The 19,796-nt window shown below is 39.6% G+C and overlaps 1 protein-coding gene across 4 annotated transcripts in view; it reads left to right on the top strand.

Moving 5' to 3' along the window:
- chrdl2 (chordin-like 2) overlaps positions 1–19,466 on the top strand; it is a 55,040-nt gene extending 35,574 nt beyond the window's left edge. For all 4 annotated transcript variants that reach the window (XM_059976878.1, XM_059976877.1, XM_059976879.1 and 1 more), the window contains 7 exons: positions 215–308; positions 1,196–1,257; positions 7,115–7,289; positions 7,682–7,876; positions 10,019–10,195; positions 17,859–17,957; positions 18,853–19,466. In XM_059976878.1, coding sequence (XP_059832861.1) covers positions 215–308; positions 1,196–1,257; positions 7,115–7,289; positions 7,682–7,876; positions 10,019–10,195; positions 17,859–17,957; positions 18,853–18,995 — 945 coding nt within the window. In that variant the 3' untranslated portion in view covers positions 18,996–19,466. The remainder of the gene's footprint in view (positions 1–214; positions 309–1,195; positions 1,258–7,114; positions 7,290–7,681; positions 7,877–10,018; positions 10,196–17,858; positions 17,958–18,852) is intronic.
- The last annotated feature ends 330 nt before the right edge of the window (positions 19,467–19,796 follow it).

Here is a 19,796-nt window from a genome sequence, read left to right as displayed (position 1 = left end):
AAATGTTATCCAATTCTTTTTGGAAGTTAAAACTGAACCTTTATGAATCCAACATAAAACTGTTCACAATTAAATATAAAAATCTGACACGCAGAATTCTGACTTTTTTTCTTCTGACAATGACAGGTAGTGTTATAGAGGATTTGTGAATTTCTCAAAGCAATACAGGAATGTTCATGTGATCTGGAAAATTTTATTTTTTTTCTCTCTGAAGGAAGGAAATGTGTACTGTGGCTTGAGGACCTGTCCGAAGCTGACTTGTCCATTTCCAATGACCGTCTCTGACTCTTGTTGTCAAGTTTGCAGAGGTAATTCCAACATCTTTATGTATATTTTTAGAATAGATCTTAATAATTAAAACTTTTGCCTAATTTTACTTCAGGTATGAAATGTATCAGATTTACTGTATTACAACCTCCACCTTGCCAGTGCATAGATAAATGCATTACCTTCAACATTCGCAGATAAGCAACCCCTAATGTTCATGTAAATTCTCTGACCGAGAGTTTATATTTGTAGCAAATGTTGAGCAGCTTGAATTGTTCATGCACCCGCCCACCAAATCTGACATGAGTTTAGCCTTAATTCATTTCACATCTTTAAAGGACTAGCAACTTCGGTCAACTTTGCAATGACCATGATGGAAACATTTTGCTGTGGTTTAATAATAAAATTATTATTTCAAAAATTTTAAGCCCTCACGCCCTATTCATTTTTTTAATTTTTAAGAAAAAAACTAACATTTAAAAAAATGATTTCAATTTTAATGATTTAAAAATATTTCTTGATTTCAAAATCCATTAAATAATGCACACAACACATAGCTGGAAGGTGTGGGTTTGGAGTACGTGAAGAGATGGGAGAGGTGGGTTGCAAAAATTCCAGGGCAGTTTTGCCACACTTACTGTGGCACTGGAGACCAAAGTTCATCCCACTTTGGAATCCAAGATCTTTCAAGCCAGTAAAATTTGCATTTCTATCCAAACTAGGTAAGACTGTACACAGGGTGACTGTAGACTATAATCTCAGACACGGGGATAACCCCAGCAAACACTCCATAATTCATCTCTTCGGCTTGACATTATTATGATGAGTGCAAAGCAGAACTTATTTCATTTCTCAAGAATGTTTGTCAAGTATTCTTCCATATACAGCAGTTTGTTTCCTGTTTCTGAAAATCTGTTTTCAATAACAGGAGAAGGAGAGTCCTGGGATACAGATGCAGAAATATTTCGGCCACCATCCAATAGAGAAGCGGTATGTACATAAAGAAAAAAACAGAATTCTTTTCACAGTATATGGCATCTTCCACATTCCAAAATTCACTTTTTTCAATGTTTGCTTATTCATACATTATTAAATGCATTAATTTTTACAATTGTGGAAAACTTAACAATAATTTATAGTTATCCTTGACGAGTTGCTCCATCAACTCATGGATAATCTGACTGCAGGCATCACGTCCCGTATTCAACTTGTATTTCTGTAGCACTCTTGATATGCAAGACATGGAAGTAAGGTACTTTACAGCAAGTAAAAGTGACGTAAGTTCTGAGCAGGTAGAAGAAAGACAAAACCACAGAAGTTATTTACTGCAACCAATGTAAGATTTGTCAAAGACTTTTTAAAGCAATGCAGAATCACAGGGTAAGGGAAAACGGCTGAAAAAGGAGTTACCTGCTGTAGTGGACTAAAGTAAGTGTGAGCAAGATGTCAGACGAGAGGAGGGTACTGATAACTTGAAGCAGATTGAAAAAGATTGGGGAACATCTATAAAGGTGCTATTAAAGTATAAAAAGTGATGTAAAATGAAAATGAACAAACTGGGAAGGAAAATGGCAGGAGGGAATTTGTATATTGGACTTTGTGACAACAAAGCCATAGGTCATAGCATTCTAAATATGTTGGAACATATGGAAAGTGGAGGCAAGACGACTCAATGGCAGAAGATAAACTGGGGATCCTGAGCAGACACAGAACCACACACAAATTCTGAATGAGAACCAAAAAGTGAGAAAAATATTTTGACAAGATATCTGTGTACTCCAGCCTATGATTCACAAACACTGCTGTACCTTTATGTGCTGGTGCACTACAGATTTCCCTCAATTGGTTTGAGGGCACCAGTTTGAATTGGACATTCATACCAACCAGAAAGGATTTCAGATTTATTAAACTCTGCAACAGTATCAAATACCTAGGACACAGTCACTGCTATATGATTCTTACTAATTCACTGTGCTCTCAATGGTTTGGACTACTACACCAGACCTGGGGATGTCTGCTTGGTGACGACAGCTGTCTGCTAATGACATGGCCGACTCATCTTGGAATCCTACCTGAGAAGGCATATAATAGACGTTCGTCTGCTACATTCTATTGTTTGAATAGACCTGGAAGTGTTTTTGGTAAAGTCCTCTGATATTCTTCAGATTAATTATGGCAGGTGCCATTCTACCAAGCCAACAAAAGATCATAAGACATAGGAGCAGAATTAGGCCATTCAGCCCATCAAGTCTGTTCCACCATTCCATCATGGCTGATCCCGGATCCCACTCAACTCCAGACACCTGCCTTCTCACCATATTCTTTGATGCCCTGACCAATCAGGAAACTATCAACTTCCGCATTAATTATGGACCTAACTTCCACTGCAGTCTGCGGCAGAGCGTTCCACAGATTCACTGTTCTCTGGCTAAAATAATCTCTGCTTACCTCTGTTCTAAAAGGTTGCTCCTCAACTTGAGGCTCTGCCCTCTAGCTCTGGATACTCTCACCAGAGGAAACATCCTCTTCACATCCACCTTAACTAGTTCTTTCAACATTCGGGAGGTTTCAATGAGATCCATCCACCCACCCCCCCCCCCCCCACCCCCTACATTCTTCAAAATTCCAGTGAGTAGAGGCCTAAAGCTGCCAAACGCTCTTTATATGTTAACTTCTTCATTCCAGGAATCACCCTTGTAAATCTGCTCTGGAGTCTCTCCAATGGCAACACCATCCTTTCTGAGAATGTTGACAATACTCCCAAGTGTGGCTGGACCAGTGTCTTATAAAGCCTCAACATTTATCTCCTTGTTTTTATATTCTATTCCCCTTGAAATGAATACCAACATTACATTTGCCTTCTTTACCCCAGACTCAACCTGGGCAAGCTCCTCTCTGTAATTCCACATGCAATACTGATCCATCTGACTTGTGCTTCTTCCTCTCAAATTGCTGTATGAATTCAATCATATTATGATCACTGCCTCCAAGGGTTCCTTTAAGCTCCCTAATAAGATCTGGGTTATTACACAACACCCAGTCTAAGTTTTCCCTGACAAGGCTCAAACACAAGCAGCTCTAAAAAGCCATCTCGTAGGCATTCAACAGATTCTCTCTCTTGTGAACCAACACTAACCTGATTTTCCCAATCCCCTTGCATATTGCAGTCCCCCATTACATCTACTGTAGGCTCACATTTCGACAGCCACTGTCAGCAGCAGCTACAGAGACAGGAAGAAGAAGAGAAGGAAGACCACATCTATATCTGCTTTCCACCTGTGTAGCCAGAACTGTAAGATGCGTGGGCATTGTTGGAATACTGTTAACTGTGTGAAGATGCTGCAGGCAATGTAATTTCCAACCCTGCTTAATGGAGATCATTTGTTGGTGAATTGGTGCAGGGAAGGAGGGTTTACATGAAGCACTTTGTGACATTGGTGGTGTGGTTAGAAGAAAGGGAGATGTTATGTAGAAAGTATACTTCTTTTTCTTTTCATATTTGATTATAATGGAAGTTTTCCAAATGATCATACAGTGATTCAGCTTCTGTCATTTCATGGAGACACAAGGGTCTGTGGATGCTGGAATCTGGAGCATAAACAACCTGCTAGAGAAACTCATGGTTTGTGCAGTATCTGTGGTAGGAAAGAAATTGTCAATGTTTTGGGTCAAAGCCCCACATTGGAGTCCCTTTCCTCTCACAGGTGCTGCTCAGCATGCTGAATTCCTTGAGCAGATTATTTGTTGCTTCTGTCATTTCGTGTTTGATTGCCTTTGAGTCGTTGGATAGGTTTACAAATTTATTTTGAATTCCATTCTCCAAGAGGTTGACATACTCAATTCTAAAGTGAAATTATTCAATAGAATAAACAACAAAGGAAAAGAAATGGAGGCAGGCAGGATCTGAACATTCAGGCCAGAGTTGCTAATGCACCAAATTTAGAAGTACCATGCATGCTGCTCAAAACAGTAACTGTTGAAAGTCAGGTCAGTTTTTTTTACTAAACTGGGAATATCTTGGCAGAACACAGTGTAAACAAAGATTATGTTGAAATCTTTCCTGAGCAATACTGTGCGCACATATAATGTTTCTGGTTTAACACCCTAGCAAAATCACAAGCAAAACTTGTTTACAAAATGAACAAAGTTTATTGAAAATAATTTAAACACTCTTAAGATCCAGAGTTTGCAAAGCGATCACTTTTATTTGACCAATTTAGAGCTGAAAGGGGAAAACTCCAGCCACAACATAATAATATTTTGTATGAGAAAGCTGAAATGGTCAATAAGAAGTCAAATAGGGAATTTAGAAGTTCTTTGTGGAACCTACTGTGTCACTGTGTAAATTGTATAGATGCATTCAAGACAGAAAGCATTTAATTGAGTGACAATTAAGCTGATAGTTTGATGAAGAATAAACTCCAGTGAGCACTAGTGAGACAACATGCCTTATTTCTGTATTTACTATATATTCTAAGTAACATTAACTAGGTAAATAAAAGAACTTGTACTTAAGCACCTTAGGGTGTCTCAAAAGATTCTTTGGCTAGTGATTTTTTTTTTACCAAATTAGCAATCCTGAGGTCGGATCTTGTCTAAGGAAAATGGAAGTTCAAATCCCAATTAAGAACTTGTGAAGAAAAATGTAAGAAGTGTCTATGAAAATGGCTCTTGGATATATGCAAAAAACCCCATAAAATAGCAACACATTTGTCTATAAATTAAAGAGTTTCTGCAGATGCTGGAAATCTTGAGCAACACACATAAAATACTGGAGGAACTCAGCAGATCAGGTAGCATCAATGGAGGGAAATAGACAGTCAGTGTGTTGCCTAGAAATTAACCGGCTTTTTGTGCATGTAGCCCAGAAGTTTATTGCAATTAAAATTGTGCACTTTATTGCCACTGTGAATATTGTTTCTGTTGAATTTCTGGACTGCTGTCTCTATTGGGTCTCACCTAAATGTAATCCCAGTTTCAGATCGTTGTATGATCATTTTTTTAATATTCATTGATATGCAAATCAGCATGTTGTATTAAACAGAGGATGATTGTCAAATACTGACCTTGTCAGTAATACCAACATTTTGATAATGAATGATTGGTGGAAAGAGTGATGTTATCTGAAGCACAAAGTGCACAATCTTTTGAGAGGGAGTCAAAATTAGGCTACTTTGGTACAGTTTATTGGATGTAAAATGACTACAATTGTGGTCATCCTTGCTGACCAAAATCCTGCTTTAAAAAGTACAAGGAGGAAATCCAACCCAATATTGGTTTTGGATACCATGCAGCCACTTGCAGTAGTTGTGAAGGTTTAGTACTTGCTTTAGGCTGAAACAAGAAATATTATTATGAGAAATACTTCCTTGAAGGTCTCAAAGGCTCCGTAGACAGATCTCTGCTGTCACAGCTTGGTGATAACCAATGTGCAGCTTCTTCAGGGCTGTTGACCACCTAAGGTCAAAACACCTAAAACTTGGCTGGCTGGGAGTCAAGAATGGCAGAGAACTTATCAAGGAGGAAGAAGAGATCAGTGACTATTGAATGGAGCAATTTGAGAAACTCCTCAAAGCAGGAGTCTGTCCTTAACACCAATCCATCCAGCAGAGTATCAAGACTGCAGGAGACGATCAAGAAAAGTCCATATATCAGTTGGGAAACAACTCAGGAACAGTAAGGCTGAAGCTTTATAATGATTGGTTATTGATCAGTGCATAATCAGTGGGCCAAATGGCCTGTTTCCCTTCTGTTTCTTTCTATACCTCTGGGATTGTTGGTGACTATAATAGTCTGAATTGATCAGACCCAAACTATTCGAGTGTCCAGGAGATGTGCTAATAAATGTACAGGCACAACAAAGTAACTTAAGCCTAATTTAAATAGAAAGCACAAATAAACCACATAAAATACTACATAGCAATTCACAAAGATTTCAGGGTTCACGATTCTTACTCAAAACATGATTGTTGCTGTTGTCGGGGGAACTTCAAATTCCCTCTCACCTGTGAAGCTACCCCTCGGTCATAGGCAACGAATGCGTTTTCCGGGCCTTTGTTGAAGTCCAATGAAACCGAGAAAGGCACCCCAATAAATACAAATTTTACAAGCACAGAGCAATCATGAGACAAACTTTTTGATCTCTTGTTCTCGCCACAGGCTATTTTTTTTTCAAACTCACCCTGTGTGCTTTAATACAATGTTCAACATACCCTCAAAAATCAATTAGACATGTAATGGTCACTGCTCCTCCATTGGTCCACCAATGCTTTGGACACAACATTCCTTTGGACTTGGAATTTTCATTTTCAAGAATGGAAACAAACATGTTAGAGTGGGTGGTACCTGCTGCTTGTTACAGGCAAAGTTGTCTCCAGGTTCCACTCATCTGTGTCTTCTCAATAGCCAAAGACAACTTTCACAAATCACTATGCGATTGCATCCAACCAATGGCACAATCAAGATGATCTTCACCATAAGGTAACATCAAAAGAAATGCAGGGCGTAACAATGACTACAGTACAATCTTTCTTGATCTCTCAAAAGCCTATGACTGTCCTCAAACTTCTTTGCTACATGAAGGCATGTGAACTATGGTCCTAGCAAGCCCACAACAGACTAAATCTTAGTCCAAACTGATATAATTAGAGGTGACTGAAAGTCTAAAATTTAGGAGCACACAAGTGGCAGATGCCAGATACTACAAGCACTTTATAAATCAATTCAGAAAAAACATAGCGTTCTGGGGGACCAGTGATGATATTGGAAAGGAATGATGCTTAAATTCAGGGCAAATAACTTGCTGTCATATCTTTGAACTAATGGCATTTTATCTTTGCTGAAACAGAGACATTCATATCCACGGACACAGTATGAATCTCGGGGAAGTTTCGGAAGTTCTATTGCCAGTTTGCCCAAAGCGTCCGGCTCCAGGAATCACCTCAGATTGTTAACTGACCCTCAGCAGGGATCTGGCACCATTGTGCAAATAGTAATCAACAACAAGTATAGGCACAGCCGAGGTAATGCCTTTTGCCAATTGGTTAACAATTTTACTTTCAGCCTGTTATCTTTGTGTTTGGGATCAGCCTTATTAAAGTCAGCATGCAAGTTTCTCTGTGACAACCAGACCATTCACTAGTAGGAAATAGGTCTGACTGGCAACTCCTGTGTTCTGATCCTATTTACTAAAGCATTTTAGTGTATTATCTTCCTACTAATTGGTAATGTGACGCCTTAGGGAGAATAAAATGTTAAGTAATAGTGCTTTATTACTAATATTTGATTGGTCTCTCCTTGAACTTTTAGGATAATCAGTAATTTTCAAGAGTTCCAAAAACTCTATATAGAAGGATAGAATCAAGTATAGAATTTTCTTCAGTTACCATGGACTGAACTGTTCTTGTGCTTTCAGTGTGTGTCTCGAATGGAAAGACCTACTCACATGGAGAGTCGTGGCATCCAATTCTGCGCCCCTTTGGACCAGTGGAATGTGTGTTGTGTACGTGTAACATAACCAAACAGGAGTGCAAGAAGATCCATTGTCCAAATCCATATCCGTGTAAAGATCCACAGAAAGTCAATGGGAAATGTTGCAAAATTTGTCCAGGTAAAATCTATTCAATTTCATGAAATCGAGCATAATTAGAGGCTGAGATTCTTGTATTGGTATACAATGGGCTGTATAATGCTGAATTCAGCCCGTGTTTGTCCCTCCTCAGGATGTAGAGGGCAAATCAAACTGACCCTGTGCTCCTGTAAGGAGTTCACTAAGGCTACAGCAGTGAATAGAACAGATGATGTTCCACTGAAGCCTTGACCATAAAGTATCCTGACAGCCTTTGACAAGAAGGAGCCCTGTGGAGGCTATGAAAGCTCCAGTACAATTTGTCTATGACATTAAGAAACATTTAAAGAATATTAGGGTTGTTCCCAATAATTTAATAACAGAATGTGTTTAAAAAAGTAAATCAATCTAAAGACTAAGGAATAATTAAAAACAGTAGAATAAAGTAATGTACCTAAAAAACACTGATTTTGTTCTCCCTCCAGTTACTTCTCAGTGCAGGTGGCCTACGTACTAGACCTGTCCATTCACCTCCTCCCTCATCTCCATTCAGGACCCCAAATAGTCAACACTTCACTTGTCAATCTGCTGGGGTCGTCTATTGCATCTGGTGCTCCTGATGTGACCTCCTGTGCATTAGCAAGACCTGTTGCAAATTGGGAGGCTGCTTCGTCGAGCACCTCCGCTCCATCCTCCAAAAGTGGGACTTCCCAGTCTGCCGAACATGTTAATTCCAATTCCAATTCCCATTCCCATTCTGACATGTTGGTCTGTGAACCTCCTCTTGTGGCAAGATGAGGCCACCTGCAGGCTGGAGGAGCAACACCTTATATTCCATCTGGGATTCCCCTCAACTCCCCAAACCTGATTTCTCTTTCCGATATAAAAATAATTACTTCCTCCTCTCCTGTTCTTCTATCCCCCACGCTGGTCTCTTTCCTCTTCTCAGCTGCCTATCACCTACCCCATTCCACTCTCCAACCCTTTACCTTTCCTACTCACCTGGCTTCACCTTTGACTTTCTAGCTATCTTCCTTCCCCTCCCCCTCCCCCCACCTTTTTTATTCTGGTGTCTTCCTGCTTCCTTCCCAGTTCTGGAGATCTGGTCTTGGTCCAAAAGTCAACTGTTTATTTATCTCCATTGATGCTGCCTGACTTGCTCCAACGTTCTGTGTGTGTGTGTTGCTTTCGATTTCTAGCACCTTCTGACTTTCTTGTGTTTATTTTGTTTTGCTTACCCTTTTCTGTTTATGTAACACGGCTGAAATTCAGATTGGTTCTCCCACAATGGGAGAATAGTTGATGAGGCAGTGGAGAGCCAGGCTTCCTGCTTCAATGCTAGGGAATGCCAACATCATCAGGCTGTGCTTCTGGAGTCTATGTGCTTCTATGTATGGCCAAACAGGAAGAGTATATGTCCAAAAGAATATATGGAGAGGAATGAATAGTCCACATTTTGGGCTGAGAACCTTCAGCAATAATGTGCTGGCTGTTTTCATTACCCCGCAGATTGAGAGATGCTGTGATCTGGCTCCACGAACTGCAGTTTCTTTCCTGCAGCCAGGGAAAGAGTAGGTAACGTGTGGCCAAGTGGTTAAAGCATTCGCTAGTTCGAGCCTTGGCTGAGGCTGAGTGCCTTGAGCAAGGCACTTCACCACGCACTGCTCTGCAACGACACTGGTGCCAAGCTGTATGGGTCCTAATGCCCTTCCCTTAGACAACATCAGTCGCGTGGAGAGGGGAGACTTGCAGCTTGGGCAACTGCTGGTCTTCCATCAAAAAAAAACCTTGCCCAGGCTTGCACCCTGGAAACTCTCCAAATCCATGGTCTGTCAAGACTAACGGAGGCCTACAGGCAACACCTAATGATGAGACCAAAACTGAATCCCTGTTCTTACTTATATTACATGAATATAACAAATTTACCAGATGTTCTTTGAAAGAGGGAATCCTAAACTCTTTTTGACAGAGACTAAATGAAACACCTTTAAACGAATATTCCTAGTCTGGTGGAAATGGTGCCAAGCGAGCAGCCAGCAACCTGGATAATATAATTTAGTTAAGATGGTAACATCATTGAGATGGTGACACCAATCTTAATGTTCATCAGAGCCTAGAATGAGTGGCTACTAAATAAAGAAAAAGTTTATGCTAAGAGCTCACCTCTAAATTTTGTTCTTGCAGTCCCAGAGGTATCGGGCCTTTCTCATGAGAACAGTAAGGAAGTGGAATGCAGTAAAGAGACTGTTCTTGTTTACGAGTCACTCTTCACACAGGATTCTCAAAAGTACAGCAAGAAAATTGCTATAATGGCTGAAGATCTTCCAGATGTAGAGGTCCATGTCTGGACTCCAGTAAGGGGTGAGTTTGATGCCAATCAATCAGCTTATTTAATCTACGTATCTATCTTCATCTTTCCGAGAAGCAACAAGGAGAAAATTCAAATATGTCATTTTTTTTCCAGAGGTTGACTAACTTGACATGATTCAGGATTAATGTCAGATTGATGAAGAATTTCTTCTGTGCGGATAATGCCTTACTCATTTTTAAAGAGTGTTAATTATTGGTATTGTGTCATCTTACATGTGTGTAGTGTGCCAGCACAAAACTTCCTATGGAGCAGCTTGAAGTATGAACAACAAAGACAAGCTTCTGACTTCTGGCCTCAGTTGAAAAATTCAGAGCAATGTGTTCTCACACACAACAGGATTTAAGTATTTTATTTCCAATTTAGCAGAAGATTCAGCTGTGTACTTGCCAAACCTGTTTGCAAGTATTGAGTGCTGATTGTACTGACTTTCACATGTTTAGTTCCAGTGATTTCTACTGAGTTGGGGAGGGGAGCAATACACATGCCAACTAAAGACTGAAGCTTTGCACATTCACATTCCGTTTGTGCCCACGAGTGATTGGGATTGAAAGTTATCTTTGAGAAATACAATTTTTTGTGACTTGTCATAGTTACTTTGCAATTTCTTTTTGCTGCTTTTCCCATCCCCTGCCAGCAGTGGAGAATGAAATCCATTTCCACATAATCTGACACAATGCAGAAAGGAAAGGTCCTGATAGAGTGGACTTGAAGAGGATGTTTCCTATCATGGGGGAATCTAGGATCAGAGCGTACTGCCTCAGAATAGAAGAACGTCCCTTTAGAACAGATGAGGAAGATCTTCTTTAGCCAGAAGGTGGTGAATCGGTTATTTAAAGCAGAGGTTGATAGGTTCTTGTTTAGTAAGGGTGTCAAAAGTTACAGCGAAAAGGCAGGAGAAAGTGGTTGAGAGGGGAAATCAATCAGCCATGAAGGAATGGCAGAGCAGACTCAATGGGCCAAATGGCCTTATTCAGCTTCTATGTCTTATGATCTCATGGAAAATGATATTGTTAATCTGCCAAACAACAAAACAAGATGCTGAGCATATCCACTGATATCTCTGTCCACCACAGCACCCATGAATCCCAGATTATTTTCAGGGTTCAGTAGTATTTTTTCTCAGAGTTGTTGATCGCAGACAAACACTCTGTTGTCCCCTTGCTTCACTTACCACAACTTGCAACCCGCTGACAGATAAAACCTGCTGTGGGATAGTGGATCTTAGTGAGCTGTGCAGACAGATGGGCAAATTCTATGGAGGCAAAGGAGGTATTTCTTCAATTCCTGCACCCCTCCTGCACTCAGCCCTTCCTCCAAAAGTCTATAAATATCCCAAATTGCTTTCATGAGAGCAGTTTCCTCAAAGTTATGTCTCAATATTGTTGAGAGAATGATAGAAATGCACTGTGAAAAATTGTAACTGGGGCTCCTTCTCAGATTATGGTTTACTAGTTCACTGGCCTCCTGTCTAGTTTGTACATCTACAAAATGTTGAGATTCATTAATTGCTTGGCAGTCCCATGATATTATTCTCTCTTGTTGTCCTTGCTTCATCATTACCTACTACCTGTCCCATAAAAGCCACATGAGTAGTCTGGAGCCCCGAGACTGCTGGAAAGATATCTGAACCTGAAAATGGTTTGGGTTTTCTATCGGATGGCCAGTATGGCTACATTGCCAATACTCCATATTCTTCCCTGATATAAGGGAGACATTGAGATATTGGAAGTATTGTGAAATAAATAAGGGCAAGTGAGGTTGTGATGGTAAAGGTAGGGGGGGGGAGGTTGGAATCTGGTGATATCTATTTTCTATTATGCACTTTTATAGAATTATGATCCTAAGAGCACATCCCCAAATGTGGGAGTAGATGCGATAATAGGTAATGAGAAAAAAACCAGAAATATGAAAGTGTTATATTAGTAGCATTATTAGAAGTGGAAGAATGCAAAAGCTCCTCGTGACTATGAAGATAAAACCATTGTTGTAAAAGAAAGGGTTAACACTGGAAACATCAATGATAAGAATTGGCAAATGCTTGGTTGAAAAAAAAAGAAAACATCCATTAAAAATTAGAAGATAATTTCTATTTCTATTAGAATAGAACTTAAATTAACAGGTGATCAAGATAGTAGGAAATTGACTGATCAGCCAGATCATCTTTAGGATGTTGTGAGCACGGAATATGTAATATGAAGAAAGTTGGACAGCATAGACTGCAGTGAAGAGTAATTCAACTTAGATGTTTGGTGTGAAGAGTAAAAACAAATGGGAAAGAGTATGGATCATTGAGAAGATAATCAATTAATAGCAAATGATAATGTGGAACTATAACAAGAGTATTTGAGAACGATGATGGCAGTTTCTTGAATAATAATATAATATTTAATCTTGTAGCACTAAACAGTACTGATTCAGTTTGAGGAAAGTGATTTAAAGGATAGCATTTTGAAGCCCAATGTTCTGTGAATGCAAAAATAAAAAAAAACAGTGGAACAGTTATTCTGGAAGTTCAAAGTAAATTTATTATTGAATTCATATATGTCACCATATACTGTACCACCCTGCGATTCATTTTCTTGCTGGCATTTACAGGAAAATAAAGAAATACAATAAGATTTATGAAAATTTTTCCCTTTGAGAATCGGGGAGGTTCAAACAAGAGGACATGAGTTAAAAGTTAAGGGGCAAAGGTTTAGGGGTAATACGAGGGGGAACTTCTTTACTCAGAGATTGGTAGCTGTGTGGAACGAGCTTCCAGTAGAAGTGGTAGAGGCAGGTATTGTAGTGGTATTGTCATTTAAAAAAAAAATGTGATTGGTATACGGACAGGAAAGGAATGGAGGGTTATGGGCTGAGTGCAGATCAGTGGGACTAGGTGAGAGTAAGCGTTCGGCACGGACTAGAAGGGCCGAGATGGCCTGTTTCCGTGCTGTAGTTGTTATATGGTTAAACCTATAAATAACCAAGACTGACAAACAAACTGTGTGCTCTTTGTACTAATAACCACATGTTGGACCACAAATTTCAAGCCTACAGGTAATAAAATAAACAGCAGCATCTTCAATTTTAGTTGACTGAGGAGTCAATTGTGCAAAGCTACCATCCACAGGATTATGATCCAATGCTTCTAAGTCAGAATCCCACATAAATGTTCCAGGATGCAAAGGGGATCTTGCAGTGGCTGTGAAAGTTAGGAATGAATACTAAGTCTTTATTTTAGATTTCCAGTATCTGCAGTGGTTCTTTTTATTAAATTTTAATTTTCTGCTATATTTCTGATTGATTACTAAATTTTGACAAATTAATGAGAAACTGCCACTAAAATCAGAAGACATGTCACAACACAGAATATGATCAATGGAGAACCATCAGAAAATTATAGCATCTAAATAACCATGTCAGTATTGGAAATTATAAAAAAGGTTCCTTATCTGCCAAAATAGCAAAAGTGGAAATTATGTTTGAATATTCATCCCTTGTGATATATGTACAATTCACCAACTGTTTGAATATCTTTATGAGAAATTCAACCGGTAATGGCTTCATATGATCTATTTTCCATGTGACTTCTAGCAGGAAACAAAAGGCTTACAAGGGTGAGACCGAGGGGATTCCAGATAGACTCCTAGAATGTGTATCATAATGGGCAGTGTAACGTTGTTACATGCCAGCTGTAAGATTGGGGTACAATTGTGCCACTGCCTGTAAGGAGTTTGTACATTCTCCTCATGAATTTTGTGGGTTTCTGGGTGTCTGGTTTCTTTTGGCATTCCAAAGACATATGAGTCAAGTAGGGTATAATTGGATGGCGCAAGATCTTTGGACCCAGGGAGCCTGTTACCACACTGTACCTCTAAATGAAACAGAATAAAGCAAAATTCCTATTCCTTTTAAGCTGACCCATCAATGTCAGCTTTCATTTTATAGTTCATACCAATAAAACAGAGCCCATTGAGTTCATGCTGGCTCTCAAACAAATCCCATTAGTCTCATTCCCCACTTATTTCCCTGTTAACTTTTCTCACTCACATGGGCATTAACTCTCCTTGATTCTCCTATTCAGCAGCACCAAGGGTGATTTACTACAGCAGCCAATCAACTTACCAACCAGCACATCCCTAGGATGTGGAAGGGAGCCAGAGCACCCAGGAAGAGCCCACATGTCCACAGGGAGAACTTGCAATTTCCACACTGACCACTAGGACTGAGCTATGAGGCAGCAGTGCCATGTGCTGTGTTTCTCTGTTACCCTCCAGCACCCAGTCCTTCATATGCCTGAGTTCAAATCCCATCAGGGCACCAAGTGAATTAAACTTCCGCCAAATAAGTCTGAAGTAAGTTGCAAAGATGGTGACCGAGTGATGGAAAATAGGAAAATGCTAGTCAGGCAGCATCTGGAGAGTGGGAAACAGAGTTAACTTTCCAGCAGAGTGAGGACATGTTAGAAAATGGGCAAGCGGGCATGTTTCAAGTTGTTGTGAAGCAGAAGGCGCAAAAGAACAAGTGTGTAGACCAAGAGATGCTATGATGCTGCTGCCCGCTCAGAAAGGATTTGATAAACGAGGATAGAGGAGAGAGACTAAAAGGTAACGTAGGATCTTTAAGAAATAAAATACTGCAGTTATTGTAAATTTGAAGTAAAAAAGGAATACTAGAAATTACCAGCTGCAGAGAGAGAAAAGCAGAACGCGTGGTATGGGTTGATAACATTTCATTACAAATTATCAGTTCTGAAATAAATTGGAATGGCTAGTTCAATACAGTGTCCTAAAGGTCAGAAGATCTGGCACTGATCCTTAGGATTATGTTGGGCTTTATTGGTACAGTGTGTGAGCTCAGAGGCAGAGGTCAAGTACGGGAACATGGTGGTAGATTACAGTGTAAGGCAATAGGAAGTTCTGTACATTGATGAGAAATATTCAGTCAGTCAATGCCTTTCAATTGGTGTTTGGTGTCTCCACTGTGGAAGAGATCATATCATGAGTATGAAATGTAACATAGCAGATAGAACACATGAATCAGTACTTCACCTGAAGGAATGACAGGTCCCAGGGAAGCGTCAGGGTCAGGAGGGAGAAGGTATTGTGTTTGATCTAATCCATCTTTCCTATTAAGGTCCTTCAGGTTAGGAAATATGCTATCATTACCTACCATGGCCTTGATGTAACTCCAGAACAATACCAAGGCAATTGAAAGCAAACTGACCAATTAAGACATTAATTTCATAGAGAATAAGAAATGGGTAGTAAATGGCAGCATTACCAGCACTGGCCATTACCCATCAATATATCTGGAAAATGATCTTGGCTCATTTTCACACCCAATGAGTTCCCCAGGAGCTTTTTAACCCTCACCATGCTGAAGTCTACCATATTTGAGCAAACGTGAAGAGAAACACTTAGTGGCCACTTTATTAGGTACACCTGTACACCTGCTTGTCAATGCAAGTATCTAATCAGCCAATCATGTGGCATAAACTCAATACATAAAAGCATGCAGACCTTGTCAAGAGGTTCCTTTGTTGTTCAGACCAAATATTAGAATGAGGAAAAAATGTGATCTAAGTGGCTTTGACTGTGGAACGGTTGGTGGCAGACGGGGTATTATGATTATCTTAGAAAATGCTGGTCTCCTGGGATTTTCACACACAGCAGTTTGGAATTTACAGCGAAGGGCATGGAAAACAAAACAAAATCATTCAGTGAACAGCAGTTCTGTGGGGGAAATAATGAAGGAGGTCAGAGGAGAATTGCTAGGCTGGCTCAAGGTGATAGGAAGACGACGGTAACTGAAATAGCCATCATTGCAACAATGGTGTGTAGAAGCAGTCCTGAAACACAACCCATTGAACCCTGAATTTGATTGGCCACAGAAGCAGAAGTACCATGAACATACACTCAGTGGCCACATTATTAGGTATAGGAGGTACCTAATATTGTGTAAGCGAGGAGATTTTGTCTAATGCGTAATATTGTGGCTGTTCTTTCACATCATTTGTCACCTTTCACAATAAAATACACTGAAAAACATTCACAAAGTTAGAAACTTGCTGTACTACTTTAACACGACAATTTGATTCCTGCATGATTAAATGCCTTCGTTAGCTTACGTGTTTAAAGTAAGGGAAGTGTATGGAACTCTTCTATTCCAAAGATGGAATGTGGTGATATAAGGATACTGTGGTCTAGTATTTGAAGCCAGTCAGTTTGAAGCAGCTGACCGGGACAGTCAGGGATGTCAATGCAATGCCACAAATATGCTCTCAAATTATTTTAATGACCTCCAGAACAGCATTTCTGCAAACAAAGTCGGTTTGAAACTAAATACTTCAATGCACATAAATTTGTTTTACAGTCTTGTAAAACCCTGGTAGTGAAAGATGGTGACATGCAGTAAAGATATCGTTTTTCATAGTACCACCCTCTTAATGTGTTGCCAGCTGAGTGTTAGTAGCCACACAGAAGCAAAGTGTGGCACGCATCCTTAAAATAGATTTATACCTCATTGGGATAGGATTGCTTCGAGATTATTTAATTCTGTATAGTTTCCAAATAGTTTAAAATGGAACAGGGGATTATGGGCATAAGCCTTTAATGCAGTATGCAAAACTTCTGGGAGCTGGCTAGAGCCGTACAATGTACTTCTTTTAGTAAATGATGGGAAATGCTAGTGACCAACAGCACCAGCTGACACGGTGCACCACAGAACTGTACAATAGGGTAGTTGTGCCCATTGCTTCCAAAGCAACTAGTTTGGTTACACTGGGATTTCAAAAAGTTAGCAGCTCAAACTGCAGCGTTCCCCTGCTAATATGGAAGTTAAAGCAGAAAGAAGGTTAACTGGCTGCGATTTTGCTGCTGCCTAAAGCTACTGACTGCAGAACACCAAGTGGAAGCAGTTTCTCACCTACTGATCTTCATACTAAGGAGAGTAAACAGAATAATAAAGAAAATAATTACCAATTTAATTGAGCGCCTCTGAATTGATGGGCTTTTGATTATTAAAATAATAAAATGAAGCACTGTTAAACCATTGAACAAAAATTGGTGTGTGTGCCTGTGTGTGTTTTATGTGGCTACTTGGTTCTGTGAAAATACTGTAATAACTGAAGCTTTTTGCCCATAGGAGTGTTACATCTCTCCCATGTATCTTGATGAAACAATATTTTTAATCCAGGGAACCTGATACCAGAGGATTATAGAGAAGTTTTCACAATTATAGGGGACGGTACACTAGCGTAATACTATTACAGTGCCAGTGACCCAGATTCAGCCCTACCGCAGTCTGTAAGGAGTTCGTACGTTCTTCTTGTGACTGCATGGGTTCATCCAGGTGCTCTGGTTTCCTTGCACATTCCAAAGACCTACAGGTTAGTAGGTTAATTGGTCACATGGGTGTAATTGGGTGGCACAGGCTTGTTGGGCCTGAAAGGCCTGTGATTGTGCTGTATTCTAACTAAATAAAAAACAATACAAGATATATTGCTTAGGAAGAAAGGAAGAACGTAAATCATGAATGGTACATTTTATAATTGATACTCAGTGAGTTCAGCCCCACTGTTGAAGGAACTGACGTTAAAAAAAAAGATATTTTACAGTATGAGTTTGTATGTTATCTGAAAATCATGGTGTTCATTATTTTCCACCACAGGTGTTGTACACCACATAAGCATGGAGAAAATACCAAGGAGAGACTTTGAGAAGCAGCTCAAACTTGGATTTTTCAAATTTTTCACACGGACAACTCAGAGTAAGTACAACACCTCAAAGCTTTCAAAACGCCATAGCAATGGAGTAAACTACGTGGGAACACACTGTTTGACATAGCAGAGCTTTATAAAAATAGCCTCTTCTTGACTAGCAGAGAATGCCATTGCTGTTTTCTGCCACTAGTAAGCCTAGAAATTTGTGCACAAATGTGTGTTCCGTTTGGCTGTCATGCTCAACTGGAAGGATCGTCAAAAATATTGGGATGTACTTGCTTTAGTGAATCATCATTGCAGTTCTCTCGCACTGCCACAGCTATGTCAAGAAATTGCTGGATTTCCAATCTCTCTGATGACTCATGAATGTTTGTGATCAATGGCATGATGATCAAGAGAGGTTTCAATTCTCAGATGAGAGTGAGTTTATTTAGTTTTGTTGGAACTGCCCTCAGCCTGGTTAACATAAAATATTTCTTCACATTCCCAGATAGATAGGTACAGAGATTTCAGGGAAAAGATATTGCGAATTTCATCAAAATTTGCAGCCAAGAGCACAACTTGTTTCCTTACTAAATTTCAATAGAGAATTCAGGTGAAACTCTTTTATTCAGGGAGTTGAGAGTATGGGGCACTTTGAAGTAAGGTATAAGTAGTGTTACAGATGTAAACACTTGAGTGACAAAGGACTGGGAGATTATGTAGAGTGGTCTGACAGAAATAAACTTGTGTACATCTTAAACAATGATGAGGGGCAATCAGATAAAAAGACTCTTTCTATGCTATAGACTGTAAAGTCAATAGGGTTAAAAAAATTCTTAAATTTTACTCCATTGCTTTACTTAAACACTTTTATTTAGTTCTCTCACTATCAACTATTTGCTTATTGAGAGTTGCAGAAAAGTAAAGCACATTGACATCTTAAATTTTCTACCTTCTTAGGTCGATGGAAAAATTTCGAGGGTGAAGAGCAAATCAGCGAGCAATGTATGAACGAAGGATGTAAAGCAGAGTTAGAAGACTTGCTGAAAGCTTTACAACTGAACAAGTCAGAGAAGGCACACTGCGGAAGTAGGGAGGAATAGGGGTGGAAGAAGGTGATGAGATGCAATGTTAGATGAAACAATTCTGTTCCTGGCCTGTAGCTGGACTGCAGTGTGGCTCTGTTGAAAGCAAGAGCACCCTGAAGAAGAAGATGTGTATCACAGGAAAAAGTTACGAAAGTGAAATCTTTGTACATTCTTTCTTTACAGAAAGTGCCTTGGAGATGAAAAGAGAAAGGAGGGTGGGCCGAGCATGTATTTATTTGTATTATAAAACACTATTGAAATTACCTATGTGATCTTAATTCTTAGAGTGCAATTAGCCTACCTACCAATGTATGTACATTACTATCCATCACATGTAATGCATAACTTGATTGTATGTAAAGTTTCTTTCTTTATCAAATAAGCCTGCAAAATACATTGACACTAACCTTGAAGGCATTTGTACTTTATTTATGTACTGACGTTGTTCCATGCTTCTTTTTTTGAAACTAATAAAATATAACCAGTCTTATAAAGTTTGATTCTTTTGTTATCTAAATGTTCCCAGAATCATAAATAGCATGACATTTCCTGGCGTTTTTAGAGCCATGCAGTCTTATAGAAATACCTTCCGCCTGTTACACCACTGGCATTTAGGGCAGTAATGAAGATCCTCCATCTCCTGCAGTGTTCAGGGCTTCCATCATCATGTCAGTAGCTTCCTCTCGGTTTTCACTACTGTCAGTCATGCAGGTCCCGGGTGGAGACTCCGGAATACCATCACACTCAGATGTAGAAGGATTCTTCTTTGCTGTTTCCATGACAGTTTTGTTTTATCACTCAGGGTTGTTAGCCCTG

Source organism: Hypanus sabinus, chromosome 8, assembly GCF_030144855.1.
Source record: "Hypanus sabinus isolate sHypSab1 chromosome 8, sHypSab1.hap1, whole genome shotgun sequence".
Classification (NCBI taxonomy): Eukaryota; Metazoa; Chordata; class Chondrichthyes; order Myliobatiformes; family Dasyatidae; genus Hypanus; species Hypanus sabinus.
The sequence above is the reverse complement of the archived record's forward strand: the minus strand, read 5'-3'. Positions and strand labels throughout refer to the sequence as shown.